Raw genomic sequence first — 22,821 nt, 5'->3', positions numbered from 1 at the left:
TCCTGTCCTGGTGAAACACAGAGAATTGTTCAGAAGAGTCAGCCTGCTGTCAGATGGGGCCAGGATAACACCGGCCGTCACTGCAGCTGGACACAACACTCCTGTGTCCCGTTAGCTCCCTAGTGGCCTCTTGGTCCCTTCCACCCTCCACACTAGAGGTGGGTGAAGCTTCTGCTGTCCAGAAGCAGCCAGGAACTTGGGACTAACCCAGAGCCCAAGAGGAGCAGCATAAAGGCCACAAAGTCCACGCAGCAGAGCTCATACCCGTGACTCTGGAAAAAAAAAAGAAAATGCTGAACTCCCTTCCGTGGAGCCTCTCCAAACAACTTTGTTTGTTTGGCCTCTCAGCCTAAAACGTGTTAGAAGCAACAAAACGGCGGGAGAAAGGATGCTGATGACGCTTAGGAACAGGGGAGCCAGGAACCTGGTATCCCAGAGGGCAGAGAACATTTCAAAAAAGGAGATTCTCAAAGGGCAGCTACCCCGGTCTCGGACAAGAGGCAGACTCTCCCACGCACATCCTGAGCCCAACGCTCTTTCTGCGGCCGAGTGCCTCTGTCGCCTTTTGTGCCTAAGAGCCTGCGTCATTACGAACAGATCCAGTGTGCTGTGGTGTATGGTCTGCTTCCCGGGGCAGGTAGTACACCCAGACAGGTGTGCAAGATGTGTGTGGGGCCACTTCAGACCCGTTATAAACACACATCAAGCCCCACATCAGGCTCTGCACTCATAATGCAAAGCCTGCTTGGGATTTTCTCTCTCTCCCTGCCCCTCCTGTACTGATGTGGGAAGTAGCCTAATTATCCACGAGATGGAGTGCTGAGCATCATTATGACACGTGAGGACGTTTCTGTATGAACGGGGTTGGAAGTACTTCCAAAGCTTTGTTGAACGGGAAAAGGAAGATACGGAACAGGGTAGATCACGCTCCAAAATGTGTCTTGTTTAAAAAGAGGTGTATACTGGGGCGCCTGGGTGGTTCAGTCGATCAAGCGTCCGACTTTGGCTCAGGTCATGATCTCATGGTTCGTGAGTTCGAGCCCCGTGTCGGGCTCTATGCTGACAGCTCAGAACCTGGAGCCTGCTTCGGATTCTGTGTCCCTCTCTCTCTCTGCCCCTTCCCCGCTAGTTCATATTCTCTCTCTCTCTCTCTCTCTCTCTCTCTCTCTCTCTCTCTCTCTCTCAAAAATAAATAAACATGGGCGGCTCAAAGTTAAGTGTCCGACTCTCAATTTCAGCTCAGGTCACGATCTCAGTTTCATGAGTTCAAGCCCCACATCAGGCTCTGCACTCATAATGCAAAGCCTGCTTGGGATTTTCTCTCTCTCTCTCTCTCTCTGCCCCTCCTGTACTCACACTGTCTCTGTCTCCCTCAAAATAAACAAACTGGGGTGCCTGGTGGCTCAGTCGGTTGGGCGTCCGACTTCAGCTCAGGTCATGGTCTCAAGGTTTGTGAGTTCGAGCCCCGCATCAGGCTCTGTGCTCACAGCTCGGAGCCTGGAACCTGCTTCGGATTCTGTGTCTTCTCCTCTCTCCACCCCTCCCTTGCTCATGTTCTGTCTCTATCTCTCAATAATGAATAAATGTTAAAAAAATAAAAAATAAAAAATTAATATAAAAATTCTTTTAATTAAAAAGATATGAAAGTATACATATATATACACTCACATACCTATGCTTATATACACTTAGAATATTTCAAGAAGTACACACAACTGATAACAGCAGGTGCCCCTGTCAAGGAGAACTAGACGCTAAGAAGGAGCGATGGAGAACTGCTTAAACTTTTTAGAAATTATGAAATAACTCAAGCCTGCAGGGAAGGACAGAAAATAATGTAACAGATGCCCATGTACCCACCACCCAGATTTCACAGATGTTAAAATTGTGTCATTTTGCTACGAATCTCAGCAGTAAGTACAGCCAGCACACCACCCCCACCCGCCTTCCGGCCCCTCATCGACCAAGTACTAAAGTTGATTGTGTATCATTCTGAATCTACACCTTCTCTTAGGTTTTTAAGTTCCAGCCACCACGCGGTATAATAATAGTTCCAAGCGCCCGATAGGGTGATTCCACTCTTCCGTACAACACCCGGTGCTCAATACAAGTGCCCTCCTTAATCCCCATCTCCTCTTTCCCCCCATCCCCCCCCTCCTCCCGCCTGGCGACCCTCGGTGTGTTCTCTGCGGTTAAGAGTCTGTTTCTGGGTTTGTGTCTCCTCCTTTTCCCCCTGGCTCCCTTGCTTTGTTTCTTAAATTCCACCTGTGCGTGAAACCAGATGGTGTTTGTCTTTCTCCGACCTACCTCGTTTAGCATCATGCTACCTGGTTCCGTCCGTGTTGTTGCAAGTGGCAACATTTCACTCTTTTTTATGGCTGAGTGATACTCCGTTGTGTGTATATACCGCCTCTGTATCCATTCGTCCCTCCACGGACACTTGGGCTGTTTCCACCGTGTAGCTACTGTGTAGATAGTGCTGCTATAAACATTGGGCTGCATATGTCCCTTTGAATTAGTACTCTTTGTATTCTTCAGATAAACACCTAGTAGTGCGGTTGCTAGATCGTAGGATATTTCTGCCTTTAACTTTCTGAGGCACCTCCATACCGTTTTCCAGGGTGGCTGCACCATTTTGCATTCGCACCAACAGTGCAAGAGGGTTCCCTGTGTCCGCATCCCATAAACACCTGTTGTTCCTTGTGTTGTTGATGTTACCCTTCTGACAGGTGTGAGGCGATACTGTGGTTTTGGTTTGTGTTTCCCTGGTGACCCGTGATGTTTCGCAAAATGGATTAAAGACCCAAGTGTGAGACCCGAAACCATCAAAATCCTGGGGGAGAACACAGACAGTGACCTCTTTGACATCGGCCATAGCAAGTTCTTTCTAGATGCGTCTCCTGAGGCAAGGGAGACAAAAGTAAAAATAACCTATTGGGACTTCGTCAAAGTAAAAAGCTTCTGCACAGCGAAGGAAACAATCAACAAAACTAAAAGGCAGCCTACTGAATTGGAGAAGGTATTTGCAAAGGACATATCCAATAAAGGGTTGGGGTCCAAAATATTTAAAGAACTTACAGAACTCAACACCTAAAAAAAACCCAAATAATCCAGTACAAAGTGGGCAGAAGACACGAATAGACATTTTTCCAAAGACATCCAGATGGCCAACAGACACACGAAAAGATGCAAACTTACAATTTTAATATATACATGTACCCATAAAAATACACAATGTTGTGTTGTATTTACATTTTAAATATGTGATCATACTGGAAGTTCCTTTGAGAACTTACTTTTTTAATCATTATCTGTTTTGATGCATGTAGATCTATTTCATTGGTTTTCACTGCTGCATAGAATTCCATTGTAGGAATAAACCGCAGCCCGTTTATCCACATTCCTACTAAAGGCGGTATAATTTTTTTTTTTTTGCCATTTCCCCTTTAAAAATGCATTGTTGGGTTATAATTGACATATAACACATATGGCACATATTAAAGTATAACAATTTGAGGGGCGCCTCAGTGGTTCAGTCAGTTAAGCCTCCGACTCTTGATTTCGGCTCAGGTCATGAGCTCACGGTCCGTGGGTTCAAGCCCTGCATCGGGCTCTGTGCTGACCGCACAGGGTCTGCTTGGGATTCTGTCTCCCTCTCTCTGTCCCTCTCGTGCTCGCACACTCACTCTCCCTCTCTCAAAAACAGACATTTAAAAATAATACTAAAGTATACAATTTGAGAAGTTTTGAGATACTTACACACCCCCGACACCATGACTATGGTTGAAATAATGAGCATATCCATCACCTCTGGAAGTTTCTGGTGTTCTTGGGCAATCCCTCCCTCCCTCCCTTTCCACCCTGCCCATGCCTAGGCAACCACTGACCAGTTTCTATCGCAGTCAGTTAGTTCATATTTCCTAGAATTGCCTGTGATGGAATCACACAATACATGCTTTTTTTCCCTTTCTTTTTTTTTTTTTTCTTTATTTCTTTATTTCTTTATTTTTTTTGGTCTGGCTTTTTTCGCTCGGCATGATTTTGAGATTTGTCCCTGTTGTTGAGTGTTTCAATAGTTCATTCTTTTCATTTTTGAATAGCAAGATGAAATATGTAAAAAACTCACAATGAGTCCTACCATAAAGTAAATGCTTAAGTAAGTGGAAGCTGTTACTATAATAATATTAAAACCCTTCCTGAATTTAAGAATCTATAACTATTATGCGGTCATTTCTAAAACCCCTCACTGGCAAAACATAAGGAACCCAGGTAAACCCCTTTTGCTTGGAAAGGGGGTTTAACTTCAACTATACTAAAACAAAAATAATGTTGGGGCACCTGGGTGGCTCAGTCGGTTGGGCGTCCGACTTCAGCTCAGGTCATGATCTCGCGGTCCGTGAGTTTGAGCCCCGCGTCGGGCTCTGTGCTGACAGCTCGGAGCCTGGAGCCTGTTTCAGATTCTGTGTCTCCCTCTCTGCCCCTCCCCCACTCGTCTGTCTGTCTGTCTCTCTTTCTCTCTCTCTCTCAAAAATAAATAAAAACATTAAAAAGTTTTTAAAACAAAAACAATGTTTTGGTAAGAAAGGTTCTGATGTTCAAATGGGAAGTAACCCCACCCTGCAGGTCAATTCATGGAGGTCTGTGGGGGGATATTTTACAGTTGACGGATCCGGCTAGCCCATCAAACGCCCCATTTCTCAAAATCAGATGTTCTTTTATAGAGGACGCAGCTGCTTGATAAACCCTGCACCCCTTGTGTCTCATCTCTTCCAGCTCTGGGGTCTCCACCAACTATGGTTCTCAATGCAGGCCCAGTAGTCTCAAATACAAATGGGGTTGTGTTTCAAGGCATTCCCATGGCTCACCCATGGAGGCAACACGTGCTTTATGTGCTGTTTGTACTGTGCCAAACATTGGGCTCAGGGTCCCACCCCCTTAGTGCATTTAACCCTCCCCATCCAGTGAGACACCATGTCAGCAATGCCTTTGCCACGCAGCAGAAAATCTGACGGCAGTGACGTGGACAGAATTGGTTTTTCACCAGCAAGAAGTCTTGAGGTAGGCAGTTACTAATGCGAAATCCGTGGCTCAATGATATCGATGCTATAATATCTATTCTCTTAGCTGCTTCCTCAGGTTGGCAGGATGGCTGCTGCTCCTGCCATCACATCTGCGTTCCCAATGGAACAAAGGAAAAGATAAAGGGGGAGAGTTAGGGCCCATGTCAGGGAACGAGAGCTCTCCAGGAACCCCGGTGACCTATACATGTGTCTTCCCGTTCAGAACTGTGTCACAGGGCCACCCTCGCTGGAAAGTGACCAGAGAGGAGGATTTTGGAAACGGTGTCCATCACAGATCTGACAGTCTCTGATTTTGCAAGATGAGAAAAATGAGGCTTAGAGGTGTTAAGGGACTTCCCTGAAAGTCCCACAAGGAGTTAAGAGCCAAGCGGTCTTATTTGATCGGCTTTGATGAGATTCTAGGTCAGGCTTCTTGCTTTTCACGCTCGAATGCCAACTTTGCTTCCGTTCATCTGATATCTAGAGCACATGGATAGTTTTCCCTTTGATAGTAAATCAAATCGGCCCTTCGGGTAGTCATTGAAAGACTCAGATTCCAACTGACTTCTCTCCAGCAGCTGCCCAGAGCACAGATCAAGAACACTGAACCCTCGCGTTGAGGGAGGCAGGGACCCGCCCTCCTCCTATCCTTCTCAACCCACAGACCCACTGCAATGCTTTCGTTTCCTTTACTGAGTTACAATTTAATGATCCACCCTTGGGCTTCGCTGAGGCTCAGGAGAATGAAAGATAACTTTAAGTTACTGTTACATCTCCTGTAAAACGCCCATTGACGACCTTGCTCATCCTGCAGCCTGATACTCCTTTAGTAAGTATCCAGGATACATGCCCGCTAGAATTTGGCGCCTGGAAAATTTTTTTTCGTAGAAAATTAGAAGTGGATGTGTACCAGTAATCCAGGATGTCGTGGTTGCTGTAACTAAACACAGGTTTAGTTCTGAGGTTTCAGGTAGGCGTGAGATACATTTTTATTTGGTTACGGTAACCCTGTCATCTGGATCATGGGTCCAGTCACGTTTCTTTTCCTATATGGCTTTGGAATCCTTGGTTAGTCTCCTTTAATTGGTCTGTTTTATGTCTGCAAATACTTGAAGGCTCTCTCGTTTTTTTTGTTTTTTTTTTTAGAAAATATGAGTAATTTGGGGTGCCTGGGTGGCTCAGTTGGTTAAGCGTCTGACTTCTGATCTCACAGTTCATGGGTTCAAGCCCCATGCCAGGCTCTGGGCTGATAGCTTGGAGCCTGGAGCCTGCTTCAGATTCTGTGTCTCCCTCTCTCTCTGCCCCTCGTGCACTCGCTCTCTCTCTCTCAAAAATATTAAAAAATTAAAAGAAAATATAAGTAATTTTTAAGACTAAAAGAATTTGCAATGACCCATAGACAAGACAGTCTAGAAAGCGAAAAAGGAGAAGCAAAGAAACGGACCAGGCATCGAGGGACTTATATCTGCAGCATAAAGAGAGGAGGCTGAAGATGATGTGCTTCACGATTCTGAATTCTCTTACCATCCACCTGCAATTTAAATGATTCGTTGAACAAATATTTGAGCCCTTAATTACACTCATTAGATAGGAGCTCAGGCGTCTGAATCTCTGTGCGATGTGAATCTCTGTAACCCATTCATTAACAGGTTGAGGTTAGACAGGACCCGAAAAGATCCGATCGCACCCTCAACCCGGGGAGCCTCGTGCTTCCATTGTTACAGACAGCTCGTCCGCCTGTCTTTCAAAAAGGAGATGACAGGAAATTAAATCATGAAAAGATCTGTCACCTCGTGGGCCAGACACACAGCTCAGGGTAAGCGGAGGTGGCTTCAGAGTATAGGAAAAAAATGGAATACAGCATAGATTTGAGACGACAGAGAAACCACTCCATAAATTTTGGTACCTCCAAATTACGGGACACGGTGCAGCAATTAATATCATGTTTTAGGAGGCTATATTATCATATAATGTTTATGTGGATGGACAAAATGTATCTGTTTGTACATATATACGCACACACAAGCAGAATATGCAAAACTGATTTTGTAAAAGGAAAAACCAAACAGACCAAATAGACTGGAATGAAATTCACCAAGATATTGAAAACAGTGGCTCCCGCGAGGTGATCGAATTACAGGTAATTTTCGTTTTCATCATTATGATTTTCTCTGTTTTTTAATCTTTATGGAATGAATATGTATTACTTTTACAATCACGCAGAGCATGATTATATTTGGAAGGAATAAATGCAAAGTCCGTACAGTATAATGGAAATGTCTCAACACATGAAAAACTAGATGGTGTAGAAAGAAAATAGCTCGAAGCAAAGGAGAAGCGGTACAAAATGAGACGTGATTAATTACTCACGATCTCTGTCAAAAAGTGTGGCCAGGCGGTGGGTTCACGAAACCGGGGATTTCTCCAGCGCAGAAGTCACCTTGTGACGTTTAAGTGATTTGCTAACCCAGGTTAGCATCCTGGCTGGGCCACTCGGTGGCTGTGGGACCTGGGACAGGTCTAAGCCTCTTGCTTCTCTAGAGCAAGTGGGGGAGAGGCAGAGAGGGAGGGAGGGAGAGAGAGAGAGAGAGAGAGAGAGAGAATCCCAAGTAGGTTCTGCACTGTCAGCATGGAGCCTGAGGTGGGGCTCAAACCCTCGAACCCGCTCATTTGTTAAAAGATTTTTAACACATGATAGGGCTGCTCCGAGGGGTCAGTGAGGACAGGCGTGTAAGGGGCTCCATATAGAGCCTTTAGCAATGCTTTGCGGAAGAACAGACATCCTACTCCGAGCTCAGAGACCGTAAGAATCTGTGGGACAGGGGTGGTCGGGGGCAGACATACACGGGGGCTGGGGTGTCAGGGCTTGCCTGCGAGGGCTCTCTCTCGGGGTGATACGCAAGGTGCATCAGCCTCAGTACCTACAGACCTGGCTCCTCACTCGGCAAGGTATGCAAACAGCCTCAGCCTCTGTGTTCTTAATTACGACATTGATATAACGTATCTTTCTTTGCTCTTCCTGGGGCTTATCATTCGCTCCTTCCTTAATTTTATGAATGTCTTTCGGACGCCATACTGTGTGCGAGATAAAACACCAGAGAAAGATTTCCTGTCCTCATGGAGTTTATAGTGCGGAGGGGGTTAAGGTGACACACACACGATGCCTAAGTTGAATGTATGGCATTTTAAGTGGTGATGCGTGTCACAGAGAATAGCGAAGCCGGCACAGAGAACTGGGGTGAGGGGTGAATTTTGGCTAGAGGGCAGGCAAGGGCTCACGGAGAGATGGCATTGGAGCAGGTTAATGTGTGATGGAAGCGAGGGAGCAAGCTCTGTTGGAATTTGGGAGAAAGGATTACCGGCAGGGAGGACAACAGCCAGCGCAAAGGCCCTGTGGCAGCGAACGTGTCGGAACAGGATGGCTGCAGCAGAGAGAGCGAACAGGGCAGCCTCGAGAGAGAAGAACCGAGATGCGAGGTTTGTGGACGGAACCACACTGGCTTTTGCCCCAGGTGCGTTTTAAGCAGGAGACGGGCGGGATCTGATTCCAGCCGGCGAGGGTACTGCCGTCTGCTGTTTTGAGAACACCGGGTGGCGAAGAGATCAAGGGCGAAAGCAGGGAGGCCCTTGGGACGATGTCGTGGGGAGCAGGTGAGAGCCGCTGGGCAAAGGGCGGTCGCGGCGAAGACGGCGAAACGAGATAGCGGATGGGGACCTGCTTGGAAAATGCACTTGCTCTTAGACCGCACGATGCTGTTGCGATCTCGCAGAAGCAACTGTGTGAAGAGCGCAGAGCAGCAGGTGCCGCACGCGGCCACGGGCGGGACACCAGCCCGTCCGAGGGGAGACGTTCGGTGAGCTGATGAACTCGGGGGGGCCCAGGTATGGGCTTGACCGTCAGGACTTGTCTGCGATGATGCAGGACCCTGAAATGGGAGGGGACGATCACATGTCCTTGTGCGTCTCGCGCATGGGATGCTTTCGCCATCAACTTAAGTCCACCTGCTTCTCCGGTTCTGCCTGGAAACTGTCACTTCCCGCCCTGCGTCCGGGAGGGGAGTTGCAACAGCGTCTGGCCGCGTAGGGAGCAAAAACACGGCTGCCTTTTCCTGAGAGAGTCCTCCCTCCCTGGGGGACTCAGCGGCGTCCTGCTGGGATGATCCAAGGCGTTCCCAGCCCGCTTCCTGCAAACTGGTGTGGTTTTCTCCTCAATAATCCTTCAGAAGCACGTAGAGCTGGACGGGCCCAAATTAGAGGGGTCTGCTCCATTCCAGGGGTTGATTTGAATATCCCTCCTTTGCGGGGAGGAGAAAACAAGTCTTCCTAAGAAGAGAAGTTACTAGAAGGCCTGTTCTCAAAAACATGTCCTTGGCAGCCCATTAATTATATTTCCTTTTGACACATCTCGTATATGGTTGTTATATCTTTAGGGGGAGAAAGGTGTTGGGTGATTAATTGGTTGATGGTGTATGTTAATTGGATGCTAATTACATTGAAATCTAACTCGTATTTGAAACCCTTAATTTAACTCAGGACCAGACAATTAAGAATCTTCAGGCTTCTCCAAGGGACTTGTCTTCCTCTCTGTCACCTCCAAATGTCTGTTGACACTTTCTCCTTGTTTACAAACTTGTTTTTCAAGGGAAGACTCACGCTTCTTCGAGCTTCCAGCTATAATAAGACATGTTGGTTCTTGCGATACATATTTAATTGCTTTACTGGGGGAAAAAAATGCACGTATCTCCACTCTATTACTTAAGTTTGTTCTAAGCAAGTCCCGTCACGCTGGACTACGGTGCCGTTTGAAGAAACGGCACCTAGAAGAGAGTCATTCTGTACTGAAGTCTCCGGAAAAGCACGGAGATGCTCTGATAGGGTCCTGGTGACCCGAAAGCAGTGGAGGAGCCCTTGGCATTGCTGGAAGCTTCCGGGCAATTCTCTGCTCCTGTTCCCACTCGGGGAAGACCTCACCCCCACCCCCACCCCCACCCCCACCTGGGAGATGAATACTCTGAGAATATGCTCACAAAGTATCCAACAGCTCCTGTTTTTTGTTTTTAATGTTTTTACTTATTTATTTTTGAGAGAGAGCAGGGGAGGGGCAGAGAGAGGGAGAGAGAGGATCCCAAGTAGGTCAGCACGGAGCCCGGCGCGGGGCTCGAACCCACGACCCATGAGCCGAAGCCAGCTGCTTAACCGACAGAGCCACTCCGGCGCCCCCGGTAGCTCCCGTTTTGTACCCCAGGTGTGGAAGGGGCCTCCACCCACGCTGATAAGGGAGCCCCGGCCTCCACGCTCCTGTGCTGTCTCAGCCAGAGCGGGCAGGTCTCTCCACAATCCGATTATCTGGAGATTTCCTCGAGGGTAGAGTGCCGCGCCTTGAGACCAGGAAGGTATCTTCTGTTTCGACTCTCTAAGCAAAGAAACCTGGGGACCCCAGGTACGATCAGAGGACCCTGGGCTCTGAACGTTAACCGTCCCAGACTTGTACGCTGACCTCCCCTTAGAAGAGTTTCTTTGTTCTTCCGAGCCTCGGTTGCCTCCTCCGTGAAATGGGATGCTAAGACGAATCCGGCACCGACGTTGCAGGAATTAAATGAGATGGTGCGCTTTTGTAGAAACCCGAGAGGGTCCACGCCTAGTGAGGTGTTCGGTGCCTGGTCTACGCAGTCACCCTGACTGCCAGGCGGGCTCCCGCTTCACCTGCGGTCCCCTAGAACGCCAGGACTTAAGCAGGTGCACGCTGCGCCACGGCTTGTCCTTGGCACTGGTTCTGTCTCCACACTGGCCTCTGAGATTCGAACCTCCTTCCCTCACCCACTGGCTCTCCCCTCAGCTGTCCTGGAGAAGCCTCTAGAAAAGAAGGCCGGAAGAAACTATGGCCCCCCAGGCAACAAGAAGCTGATCTATTTCATTGATGACATGAACTTGCCTGAGGTGGATGCCTACGGGACCGTGCAGCCTCACACCATCATCAGGCAGCATCTGGACTATGGCCACTGGTAAGCACACATGTGCAAAGGGCCTGGGGCCCGCGGGCTGGGGGGGGGGGCTGAGGGGGGAGGCCTAAGGCAGGGCTGAAGGCCGTTCCCCTGGAGCCCCAAACTGCAGTTTAGTGCTGGTGCTGGGTGAGAATCCCCGTAGCAAACCACAGTCCCCACAGGACTGTGTCTCCTGGGGTGCACTTTCAGTCCCAGGAATCAGTACCGACATGGGAAATTTGGTCAGGGGACATACTGAGCTGTTATCTAAGGCGGGGGGGGGAAACCTACTTTTTTTTTCAACATTCATCTCAAAAGTTGCCTTCTCCAAACCCCCAAAGCAGAAGGAACCTCTCCTGTCCCCCGCTGTGGTCCCAAGTCCCTGAGCGGGTACTTGAGCGATAACCGCTAACACCCTGTGTGGTGCACATATGTCCGCGGGTCTGAACAGCCTTTGTCCCTTTCGGGGAAATTCGCAGAGTTTGTTATTGTCTCCGGCCACAGCGTAATTGTTGACGGCAAAAGGTCTGAACTTGCCAGAAAAAAAAAAAAAAAAAAAGTCTGTGATTGGAGACCACTTTGGCTCGCCTTCCTACCCCACGTCGAATTAGCTGCTGAGAATTCGGGGAACTCAGAGAGAAGCATGGTTGTGATGGTGACCTGAGTCGCCTTTCAGCCATCGCTAACACCTTCTGCGGGATGCCTGCCGTGTACATCCCCCCACAGCGTGCACACCAGCATCTGGGCGGCTCGGCTGTACAGGAACAGTTGGATCTGACACACGAGTTTTACTTTAGATTCGTGGCCACGAGCCCAAAGTGGGCAGTAGGAGCTCTCTGGAAATCCCGCCCTGCTGCCTCGGCATGTTTGCATTTCCACTTGCAGCGATGGCTGCTTCAGACCTTCTGTCTGTCCTCAGACTTCCCGCCCCACCTCCGCTGCTGACCATGGGTTCCATCTTTGTTTCCTGCCTCCGTAGCTGTACGAGAGCCTCCTTTCCTCCCTCCTCCTGACCCACCTTCCCTGAGGCCGAGCCGTCACCAGCCTCTGGTTCTTCTCTCCCCCCGCCTCCTTCGGCAACTGCCTCTTACCTCCTGATTGGCTCCTTCTCATCGAAATTGAGACTCACCTAGATTTCTTCTATTGCATTCAAAAACACGATTTTCTAACTGATGACCCGTTCTCTCTTTCCACATAGCCAAATATCTCTATTTCCACTTCCCCACTTTCCCCACCACCGCTCACTCCACTCCCTGGTTTTTGTTTCCTCCACTTTAGTGAATTTTTCCTGCTCAGCTACTTTATATGAGACCTGACAGACCCGTTGGGTCAACTGTCTTTCAGATTCTCTTTGATTGCTCTCTCCTCTTGGAAGGAACCAACTTCCTTTGGCTTCTGGGCTGCCGTACCCCTCTAATGCCCCCCCCACCTCTTAGACCTTTATGGTTTCTTTTTTTCTATGATCTTTCCATAGATGTTGGATCCCTCAGGATTTGGGCCCAGCCTCTCATCCTTTTCCGATCTCTACCAATGGATCTAGGCTTTTTTTTTTTCCCACCACTCAAGCATATAAATGATAGGATGCATCCCACCTCACCCTAACAAGGCACTCACCTGCCTGGGCCATCACCCAGCTCTCCCTGTGGTTTCTGACTGTTCCAGGTATGACCGGAACAAGCTGTCCCTGAAGGAGATCAGGAATGTGCAATATGTCTCCTGTATGAACCCCACCGCGGGCAGCTTCACCATCAACCCACGGCTTCAGGTATGGGAGGGAGCTGTGGTACCTGAGTCCTAAGTAAATACTAGCCCACCCGGGCCCACATCCCTCAATGGCAAGTAGTAACTGGTCCTTCCCCCGTCCAGCCTCTCAAAGTGGCGAATTATACGGGATGCTGATTTGCGTTTCTGGGGAGACAAAGAAACTCCTAGACCCAGAGCCATGAAGCTTTTAGAGCTGGAAGGGGCCATAGAGTTCATCTGATTTAGCTCATTCTTTGGAGCGGGAAAACATCAGAGAGATGAAATGAGTCTCCCAAGGTCGTGGGGATATCCAGTGTCAAATCCTGGTTTGGGCTCAGATGCTCTGAGTTCAAGTTCTGTTCTAAGTTCGGGTTCAGTGTGAGAAGTGTGATCGGAATATAGAATCCAAAGGCCTCCTAAGAATTCCTCGTTGCTCTACCCAGAGCCCCAAGAGGCGATCTTGACTCTGACCCCTGGCCCCTGCCTGTTCTCTCGTACAGCGCCACTTTAGTGTGCTTGTCCTCTCCTTCCCTGGGGCAGACGCCCTGGCTTCCATCTACGGCACCATCCTGACTCAGCACCTTAAGCTTGGAAACTTCCCAGAGTCTCTGCAGAAATCTAGCCCCCAGCTCATCAGTCTGGCCCTCACCTTCCACCAGAAGATCGCCACCACATTCCTACCCACAGCGATCAAATTCCACTACGTTTTCAATCTCCGAGACCTCGCCAACATTTTCCAGGTGAGTCCGTCTGTATAGAGACACCCTTGAGAGGCTCGCTGATAATCTGGGCCCTTCCATTCTTGGTAAAATAACAGCACCAAACCCTTATGCAAAGGCGCCGTTCGTACAGAATCATGAACACAATCAGGTAGATGGGGCCACGGGCTCCATGAGGAGGGACGTCAACCAGGTAGAGTTCTGTTTGCCAAAGACATGGTTTCCCAGGACACATTTCTGAGTTGGCTCCTTTGGGTTGGAGAAGGCTCAGCATCTTGAAGAAAATGCTACATACTGATTCCAGCATGCCAAGGAAGGAAAGAAAAGAAAGAAAGAGAAAAACTACTTTGCGGGCCCTGGTGGTATACCATGGTTCTTGGGAACAAAAAGAATGCCCCCTGAAATCAGGCGGGATAGATCCGCTTCCTGAAAAAGCCACATCATAGTATTCCTAAGATAGTACCTGCCAGCCTCCAGGAGGCCTCTGTTGCCAAACTCCAGCTTCCTCTCCAGGCCACAGCCATTGCAGATTCTTCTAGCTCTTTCTCCTCTGCATAGCGATGGCCTGTCTCTGCCCATTGCCTTCAGTTGCTTGACCCTTTGCTGTCAAAACCTCCAGAGGGCAACGCAACAAAGCCTGGTCCCCTCTTCCTCACAGGATGGGGGCTGCAACTTTGCCATCTTGGGCAAGAACCTATGGAGACCACTCTTTGGACACGGTCCTCCCCAAGTTGGCAGGAAGGATGCCTTTTACACCAAGCAGAGGCCACACCTGTAGGGGGCTGTCAATGCGACCGGGGAGTGAGACGTGACCCTCCGTGGTCAGCACATGTACTTGGAATTAATTACCCAGGACACTACACGTCCAGATCCTGAGAACATAGGGCCTGCGTGGTCCAGCCAGGACCTTTGGTTGTAAAAAGCAGAAATCTTCTGACCATTAGTTCGGAGGTCTGAGAACTGTGTCTGGAGTGGCTTCACCTAGAGAGACACTGAGCCTCCCCGCGTAAGGACCAGTCTCTGAGTACACACTTAAGCTACCTCAGGACAGCCCTGTGGGCCACGTACCTCCTAACCACTAACTCTGCTAAAAAATGAGGAAGCAGAGACCCCCAGAGATTCTGTAGATTTTCCTAGGAGCACACAGCCAGCCAGGGAAGGGACTGGAACAAGAAGCCGGGTCTTTGGGTTCCTGGCCAGGACCTCTTTCCTGCACACCATGCTGTCCTCTTCATCCGTACTTCTGGAGAGGGGAACAAGCATAAAGTAGTTCAGGCAGCAAGAAAGACCCCACTCCAAGCCCGTAAAGCCTTCAGGTCTGTGGCTCTGAGGCCAGGACGATGGCAAAATTTGTACATGCCCGCTATTATCTCTCCTCTACTGAGTATTAATTGAGAAAGACCTCTTTTGTCACATACTACCTCTCTTAAATCTCACCACAGCAGCACGAGGTGAGAATGTCCCCATCTGTACTTTTCAAAGGCAAGAAAGGAGTTAATTGGGTCAAATTCACATTGCTCATAGGGCAGAGCTGAAGGGAGAAGGGCATTAGATCTGGTTGACCAGAAGCATCCAGCTCCTGCCTGGACAGACGCCTTGTCACCCGTACACTCTGAAACGCACTCATGACAACCCTTCGGGACCCACGTTATTATCCCAATTTAACGGAGGCTCAGGGAAGTTACCAGCCAGGTGACAGCACGAATGGTCACAGAGGCAGAAAAGCATAGACAACATCAGTGGAATGCGTAACAGGCGTCGGGCCATGGCGGATGGAAAGTGAGGGGAAGGAGGTGGTCATGGAGAGACAGAATTGGAAAGATCATTTGAGGCCAGAGTGGGCCCTCATAAAAAGTCTGACATTGGCCTGTAGCAATTATGGAGCATGGTCCTGGGCCTTTTACATCTATTAGCGAATAACTGAATCCTTGCAACCATCGTGCAAGGCAAAACAGTGATTATTTCCAATTTGGAAGGGACACACTGAGCCACAGACAAATCAAGTGCCTTGAGCATGATCCCATCACCGGAAGGCAGCGTCACCGACACCCAAAACTAGAACGTTCAATTACAAAATGCTCACCGCCATATTCCAGCCTTGTTTCAGTGGCGGCCAGCGTAATGTCAAGGAAGCGCCAAGGAGGGGGGGTATTGGCCTGGGGGCAGCATCTCCTGTTCCCCCTGGCCTGTTTCATTGGCTGGCTCAGGCAGGCTGAGTGGCAACCCCCGGGGCCCTGTTTGCCTGCCTGTCTGCAGCCTGCCAGCTGTCACCCACCTGCTACTATGGTGGGAAAATACATCCCCCATTGGAGCACCTGCGTCCCTGCAACCACCCAGCCCCTGCCCTCCTCCTCCAGGGGGGAGTTTCAGGCTCCCAGCTTGACCACAGCCTCCCCTGGCTACTTGTCTAACGGCCTGATGGAAGCACCTAGGGGGTGGCTGGATGCCTGGTAGGAGCCAGGCATCACCTCCTTCCAGTGAGACCTGCAACTCAAGAATTGAGACCCTCTCTACACTTCCCTCACTCTGTCCTGACCAGGACACCATCTGAGAAAGCTCCAAGTGGCAGAAATCATCAACTGCTCCCATCTCAATGCCACACGTAACTAAGGTGGGGCAGAATTTGTGCTTGATGTGCTCATGTGGGTGAGTAGCCTACCTCACTATGAGGGACAGTCCAGGAAGTCGGGGTGCCTGGTGGGTACTTCTCCCTGCCCTCTGCATCTCATACGGCTCATACCGAGGAGAGCAAAGGAGACGAGAGGTCGAGATGTGTGTGGGGGTGGGGCCCAAGGGACCTAACGGAATTTCTTCCATTTTTAAAAATACACTTTTATCAGAGTACAACATATAAGTAGGAAATCCCACAAGTCATAGGCACACAGCTTGGTTAGTTATTACAAAGCCATCACACCTCTGTAACCACAAGAAATGGATCAAGATCTTCAGATCAAGAAATAGAACATTCCCTTGGGGCACCTGGGTGGCTCAGTCAGTTAAGTGTCCGACTTCAGCTCGGGCCATGATCTCTCAGTTTGTGGGTTCGAGCTCCGCATCAGGCTCTGTGCTGACAGCTCGGAGCCTGGAGCTGCTTCGGATTCTGTGTCTCCCTCTCTCTCTGTCCCTCCCTTGCTCATGCTCTGTCTCTCTCTGTTTCTCAATAATAAACATTAAAAAAAAGAAAGAAAGAAATAGAACATTCCCGGCATCCCTGAAACTCCTTCTCCTTTGTCCCTTCCATTTGGTTTTTCCTCCCCTCCCAGAGGTAAATACTGTTTGGATTTATAACACTGTAAGTTCTTCTGGCCTGTTTTTGGACTTTATGAAAACAGAATCATAGGGCAAATATTAATTTGTATCTTTGTTCAATAATGCCCTTATGCTTATATATACAATCATGTTATTGGTTAAAAAAAAAAAATACTAGTAATAATTTCTCTCTTTCCGGTCCTTAAATCTTACAATTTCTTTTTCTTGTCCTATTGCGCTGGCTACAACCGCCAGTATGATGTTGAAGAGAAGTTGAGAGAGCTGCCTCTTGTTGCATTTCTAATTCTAGGGGGAAGAGCTTTTAAGAGTGTGTGATGCTTACTTTAGGTTTTTGTGGATGCTCTTTGCCAGATAAAGAAACTTTCTTCCTGTGTGTAGTCTAAGAGTTTTAACCATGAATGTATATTGAAACTTAAGTGGTTTTTGTGCAGCTTTTGTAATAATTATATTGATTCCTTTCTCATTGTTTCTGGAAATGTGATAAATTACATTGATTATTTTTGATTTTTTTTTAACATTTATTTATTTTTGAGACAGGGAGAGACAGAGCATGAACAGGGGAGGGTCAGAGAGAGGGAGACACAGAATCTGAAACAGGCTCCAGGCTCTGAGCTGTCAGCACAGCGCCCGACGCGGGGCTCGAACTCACGGACCGCGAGATCATGACCTGAGCAGAAGCCAACCGCTTAACCGACTGAGCCACCCAGGGGCCCCTACATTGATTATTTTTGAATCTTAGCTCACCCTTGCATTCCTATAATGAGCCCAACTTAATTACTGCATGTTGAGCCTTTTATATTTTGCTGGGTTCCATTATCTATTTTTTTTAATGTTTATTTATCTTAGAGAGAGAGAGAGAGAGAGGGAGAAAGAGAGAGAGGTAATGGCAGAAAGAAAGGGGAGAGAGAATTTCAAACAGGCTCCACGCTGTCCGTTCAGAGCCCAAGGTGGGGCTTGATCTCACGAGCCATGAGCTCTTGGCCTGAGCCAAAATCAAGAGTCAGAGACTTAACCCACTGGGCCACCCAGTCACCCTCCATTTGCTATTTTTTAATATATTTTTTGCACCTCTGTTAATAAGATTGTCCTGTAATTTTCCTTTCTTCCATATCCTAAGGTTATGAAGTCCTCAAAAAGTGCATTGGGAAGTGGTCTCTCCTTTCCTACTCTCTGGAAGAGTTTGTAAAACACTGTAGTGAGCCTTCCTTAAATGTCAGAAGAAGTTACTGATGAAACCATCTGGAGATTTTTTATGGCCAGTCTTACGCTCTGAGTTCCACTTTGTTCGTACATATTAGACAATTCAGATTTTCTATTCATGTGTCAGTTGTGGTAAGATGTCAATGTCATCAATTTCTACCTTATTAGCATACAGTCATTTATAATGTCCTGTGATTATCTTTTAGATATCTGTTGTATCTGACATTATGTCCTCTTTCTTAAAACTGATACTATTTGTGCCTTTTCTCGTTTTCTCTTTTTCTCTTTTATCGGGCTTATAAAAGAGTTATCAATTCTGCTAATCTTTTCAAAGAAACTGAAAAGTATATCAATTGTTTTTACCTTGTTTGCTGTGTCTATTTGATATCTGCTTTTATCTTATTAATAAGTACCGTATAATCTCTTTCTTTAGGTTTGTGATTAGTCTTCCTTTTTCTAGCTTCTTGATGTGTCTAGTTCGATCATCAATTTTCAGCCTTTCAGCTCTTCTAAAATGTTCATTTTAAGGCTATGAATTTATCACTATTCCATGTATCATGCAAACTTTTATATGTTGTATTTTTATTATCATTCGCTTCATAATATTTCTTAATTTCCCCTGTGATTTCTCCTTTAGCTTATGGGATATTTGGAAGTGTATTGCTTTGTTTTTCAAAATTGAGAGATTCTCTAGTTATCTTGCTTTGTTTTTCAAAATTGAGAGATTTTCTAGTTACCTTTCTCTTGTTGATGCTCAGCTTAATTTCACCATTTCAGAAAATATACTCTATTATTTTATTCCTTTGAAATATGAAGTGTGTTGAGACTGGCTTTATGTCCCAAGATATGACCAATGGGCACTTTTTAAATAGTGCATTCTTCAGATGCCGCGTGTAGTTAAATCAATATGTCAACTAGGTCAAGCTTGTAAATCATGTCATTGAAATATCTTATATCCTTACTGATTTTTTTTTTTTTTTACTACATGCTCTGTCCATTTCTAAGAAAAGTATGCTAAAATCTCCCACCGTTGTTGTGGACATGTCCATTTCTCCTTTTATTTCTGTCACATTTGTTTTATATGTTTTGAAGTGGTGTTATTAGGTGCACATACATTTAGAATTAGTATATCTACCTAATGGACTGCCCTTTTACTTATTATTAAATATCTTGCTTTATTTCCAATTTATTATTCCAGCCTTTTTTTCTTATATTTAAGGTATATCTCTTCTAGGCAACATATAGTTGGATTTTTAAAATCGAGTCTAATAATCATAGTCTTTTAATGAAAATATCATGTTCATTCATATTTGATTTGATTTTATATAATAATAAATTTAGGATTAAATCTATACTGCTTGTTTTCAGTATGTTCTAGCTGTTCTATGTTTTCGTTCCCCTCACTTTTTGTATTCTATGAAACTAATCACTTTTTGTTTTTTATTTTCTCCCCTCTTAGCATGCAGTACATCTTTTTACTCTTCATCTAATGATTATCAAATGCATCATTTTATTCTTTTTTTTTTAGTTTTTTTTTTTAACATTTATTTATTTTTGAGACAGAGAGAGACAGAGCATGAACGGGGGGAGGGCCAGAGAGAGAGGGAGACACAGAATCTGAAGCAGGCTCCAGGCTCTGAGCTGTCAGCACAGAGCCTGATGCGGGGCTCGAACTCACGGACCGTGAGATCGTGACCTGAGCGAAGTCGGACGCTCAACTGACTGAGCCACCCAGGCGCCCCTCATTTGATTCTTTTGTAAATGAGCACTTTATCCCTTGCAAGGGTCTTAGAGCAATTTACATCCCTCCAATTTGATTCTATTATTATTTTTAAAATTCAGTGTGTATTGAAAACCCACGACGCATGAATACTTTTGTCTTCGTCAACATTTACTTAGGTTTACTCACATACTATCTTCCCACTTCCCCTATCCCTGGTGCATTTCTGTTCTTCCATTTGGAGTCATTTTCATTCTACCTGAAGCTCTCCTGTAGATTTTAGTGGTGTTTATATCTGCTAGAAAATAATCTCTCAGTTTTTATTTAACTGGAAATGTATTTATTTCTTATTTTTCAAAAGAATTGGGGGGAGGGCGCCTTGGGTGGATCAGTCAGTTAAGTGTCTGATTCTTGATCTCAGCTCACATCTTGATCTCAAGGTTGTGAGTCCACACCTAATGTGGAGCCCATCTTAAAAAACAAAAACAAAAAACAAAAAAACAATTCTTGGAGGGGGTTTAGAAGTCGAGGTTGGTAGCTATGTTTTTTTCAGCTTTTCAAAGGTATTATTCAACTGTCCTCTGCTTTCATTGTTTCTACTGAGGAAGTCTTAAGTCTTACTTTTCCTTTACAGTACACATAGTTTTTTTTTTCACTTGCCTGCTTTTGAGATTTTCTGTTTGTCTTTGATTTTCAAAATTTTCACTATTCCCAAGATTTCTAAGTGGTATTTTCTGTATTTATCCTGCTTAGTGTTTGCAGCACTTTTGAATCTTGATGTCTTTTCTTTTCAGGTTTCTTTTTCAGTTTTAGAGAAGTCACAATATCTTTTCAAATGTTGCTTCTGCTTTTTTTTTTTTTCTAGTATTCTAATGCAAGTATATGAGACCTTGTCACTGGGTCTCATATGTCCCTTATGCTCTTTCTTTTTTCTCTTAGTGATTCAATCTGAATGTTTTAATTTTTTTTTTCAACGTTTATTTATTTTTGGGACAGAGAGAGACAGAGCATGAACGGGGGAGGGGCAGAGAGAGAGGGAGACACAGAATCGGAAACAGGCTCCAGGCTCTGAGCCATCAGCCCAGAGCCCGACGCGGGGCTCGAACTCACGGACCGCGAGATCGTGACCTGGCTGAAGTCGGACGCTTAACCGACTGCGCCACCCAGGCGCCCCTCAATCTGAATGTTTTATACTACTCCCTCTTCCTCTTCACTCATTTTCTTTTCAATTCTGTCTATTCTGCTGTCAACTCCATTGATTAAGTTCTTAATTTCAGTAACACTAATTTGGGGTAATTTTTAATTTGACCATTTCCATTCGATTCATTTTTAAGTTTATTTATTTATTTTGAGAGAGAGTGTGTGTGTGAGAGAGAGAGAGAGAGAGCACGTGTGTGTGTGTGTGTGTGTGTGTGTGTGAGCAAGGGAGGCACAGAGAGAGAGGTAGAGAATCCCAAGCATTCTCTGTGCTGAGAAGACCTCACAACCATGAGATCACAACGTGAGCACCCCTGATTCATTTTAAAGGCTCCACTCCTTTGATGAAATTCTTTACCTGATGTCCCCTAATTTCTTGGTCATTTTAATCATAGTTCTGTTAAAGCTCTTGTGTCTGATAATTCCAACACCTAGATCTTCTGTGGGCTGGGTTTTTTCCCCCTGATTTGGTCACGTCTCCTGGTATTTCCAGTAATTTTTGTTTGATAGCCAGACATTAGGAGTTTTAAAATGTGCAGGGGTGGGTGCCTTTGTGGCTCTGTCAGTTAAGTATTCAGCTCTTGGTTTCGGTTCAGGTCATGTTCTACCGGGTTCATGAGTTCAAGCCCTGAGTCAGGCTCCACACTGTCAGGGCAGAGCTATTCAGATAATTTGAGGGTTTATATGATGATATTTTCCTTCAGAGATTACACATTTCTGCTTCTGGCCAGTAGGTACCAGGGATTGAGGAGTTGAAATTGGGCTCGTTTCTGTGAGGACTGAATGATTGTGACTCACTCATACTCCTGATGTATCACCATTTGAGAAGCTCCCCTGAGGTCTTTAGCCATGAACCCCTTCTTGCTAATCCCTGAACTTCAACTTTTACCCTTCCTTCCACTTGAGATGAGGTAACTTTGCTCAGCATCTTAACCTTTCACTTGTCTGTCTCTCTTTGGTTTCTGAACCTGTGAGCCATTACTTGTGAATTGGAAAATGCCTGAAGGAAAAAAAAATAGTACCAAATTCTGGGTCCATCTTTCTTCCTTCTCTTCCCTAGTATCGTAGCCCCTTGAGTCCTCACTGCCTTGGTGACTCCCTAATGCCTCTAAAACGATGAAGCTTTAAAGATAAGTCCCCTATCTTTTGTAGTTGACTTCAGCGGATTGGTTTGTGATCAGGTATTCTGCCACGACTAAAAGCAGAAATCTCGATGCAGGGCACATCAGAGAAAGTGCTGTTGGACAGGAAAGGAGGTGCCATGGAACACTTCAAGAAAGAGATCACACTTGAACTGGATCTTGAAATATGAGCATAGCTAGAAAAGCAAAAGGCACAAAGGCACAGAAAGTATGCAGCGCCAGAAAACAACTTGAATTTGGTGAAACCGAGATCTAGATTTTACGGGAAGTGGTGATCATGAGGAACTAGACTGGTAGCCCTGTTACAACCAGAACTTTCTGCCGTGCTCATCCTGTTGGTAATGAGGGATAATTACATGGCCCCTTTTCCTCATGATAAAAAAAAAGTAATTGGGGGGAAACACAGGTACAGATGAGTTTCAAATTACAGGACTTGTTGAGGTCATTCAGAGACTCTCATCTTGGTTGTCTCCAGTTTTCAATGAAAAATGAGGCTGAGACATTAGCTAATCGTAGCAGAGAGGTGAGGTGACAGAGAAACTTGAAAAGGATAGTAAATGTTTGGGATGATCCCTGTGGTATACGGAAGGAGAACCCTCTAAAGATGAGTAAAATGGATTACTGACCTGCAAAGGTTAGCTAGAGTCACCCTTTGTCATCGTTCCGATTTTACATAAACAGTTGTCGCCTAGACTGGTTCTCAAACCGGTACTTAGGGAGTTGAAACACGGCAAAGAGGCCACCTGTCTCCTCACTGTGGCTGTTTGGAATGCAGTGATCAAAATTCCA

General features: G+C 46.4%; 1 protein-coding gene and 1 long non-coding RNA gene across 2 annotated transcripts in view; one reads left to right on the top strand and one right to left on the bottom strand.

Annotated features, from left to right (window-relative positions):
* DNAH9 (dynein axonemal heavy chain 9) overlaps window positions 1–22,821 on the top strand; it is a 311,907-nt gene that overhangs the window by 133,545 nt on the left and 155,541 nt on the right. The window contains exons 33-35 of the mRNA XM_040453174.1: window positions 10,897–11,062; window positions 12,704–12,806; window positions 13,285–13,524. Of these exons, the coding sequence (XP_040309108.1) occupies window positions 10,897–11,062; window positions 12,704–12,806; window positions 13,285–13,524 (509 nt within the window). The remainder of the gene's footprint in view (window positions 1–10,896; window positions 11,063–12,703; window positions 12,807–13,284; window positions 13,525–22,821) is intronic.
* LOC121015891 (uncharacterized) lies at window positions 2,531–15,436 on the bottom strand. Its single transcript, XR_005784033.1, has 3 exons — window positions 15,425–15,436; window positions 9,670–9,677; window positions 2,531–2,667 (listed from the first exon to the last, which is right to left on the bottom strand). It is a non-coding gene; the product is annotated as an uncharacterized LOC121015891 (long non-coding RNA).

Source organism: Herpailurus yagouaroundi, unplaced genomic scaffold (assembly GCF_014898765.1).
Source record: "Herpailurus yagouaroundi ecotype Mexico unplaced genomic scaffold, PumYag 208, whole genome shotgun sequence".
NCBI classification, from domain to species: domain Eukaryota; kingdom Metazoa; phylum Chordata; class Mammalia; order Carnivora; family Felidae; genus Herpailurus; species Herpailurus yagouaroundi.
Note: the sequence above shows the minus strand (reverse complement) of the source record. Positions and strands in the feature narration are given on the sequence as shown.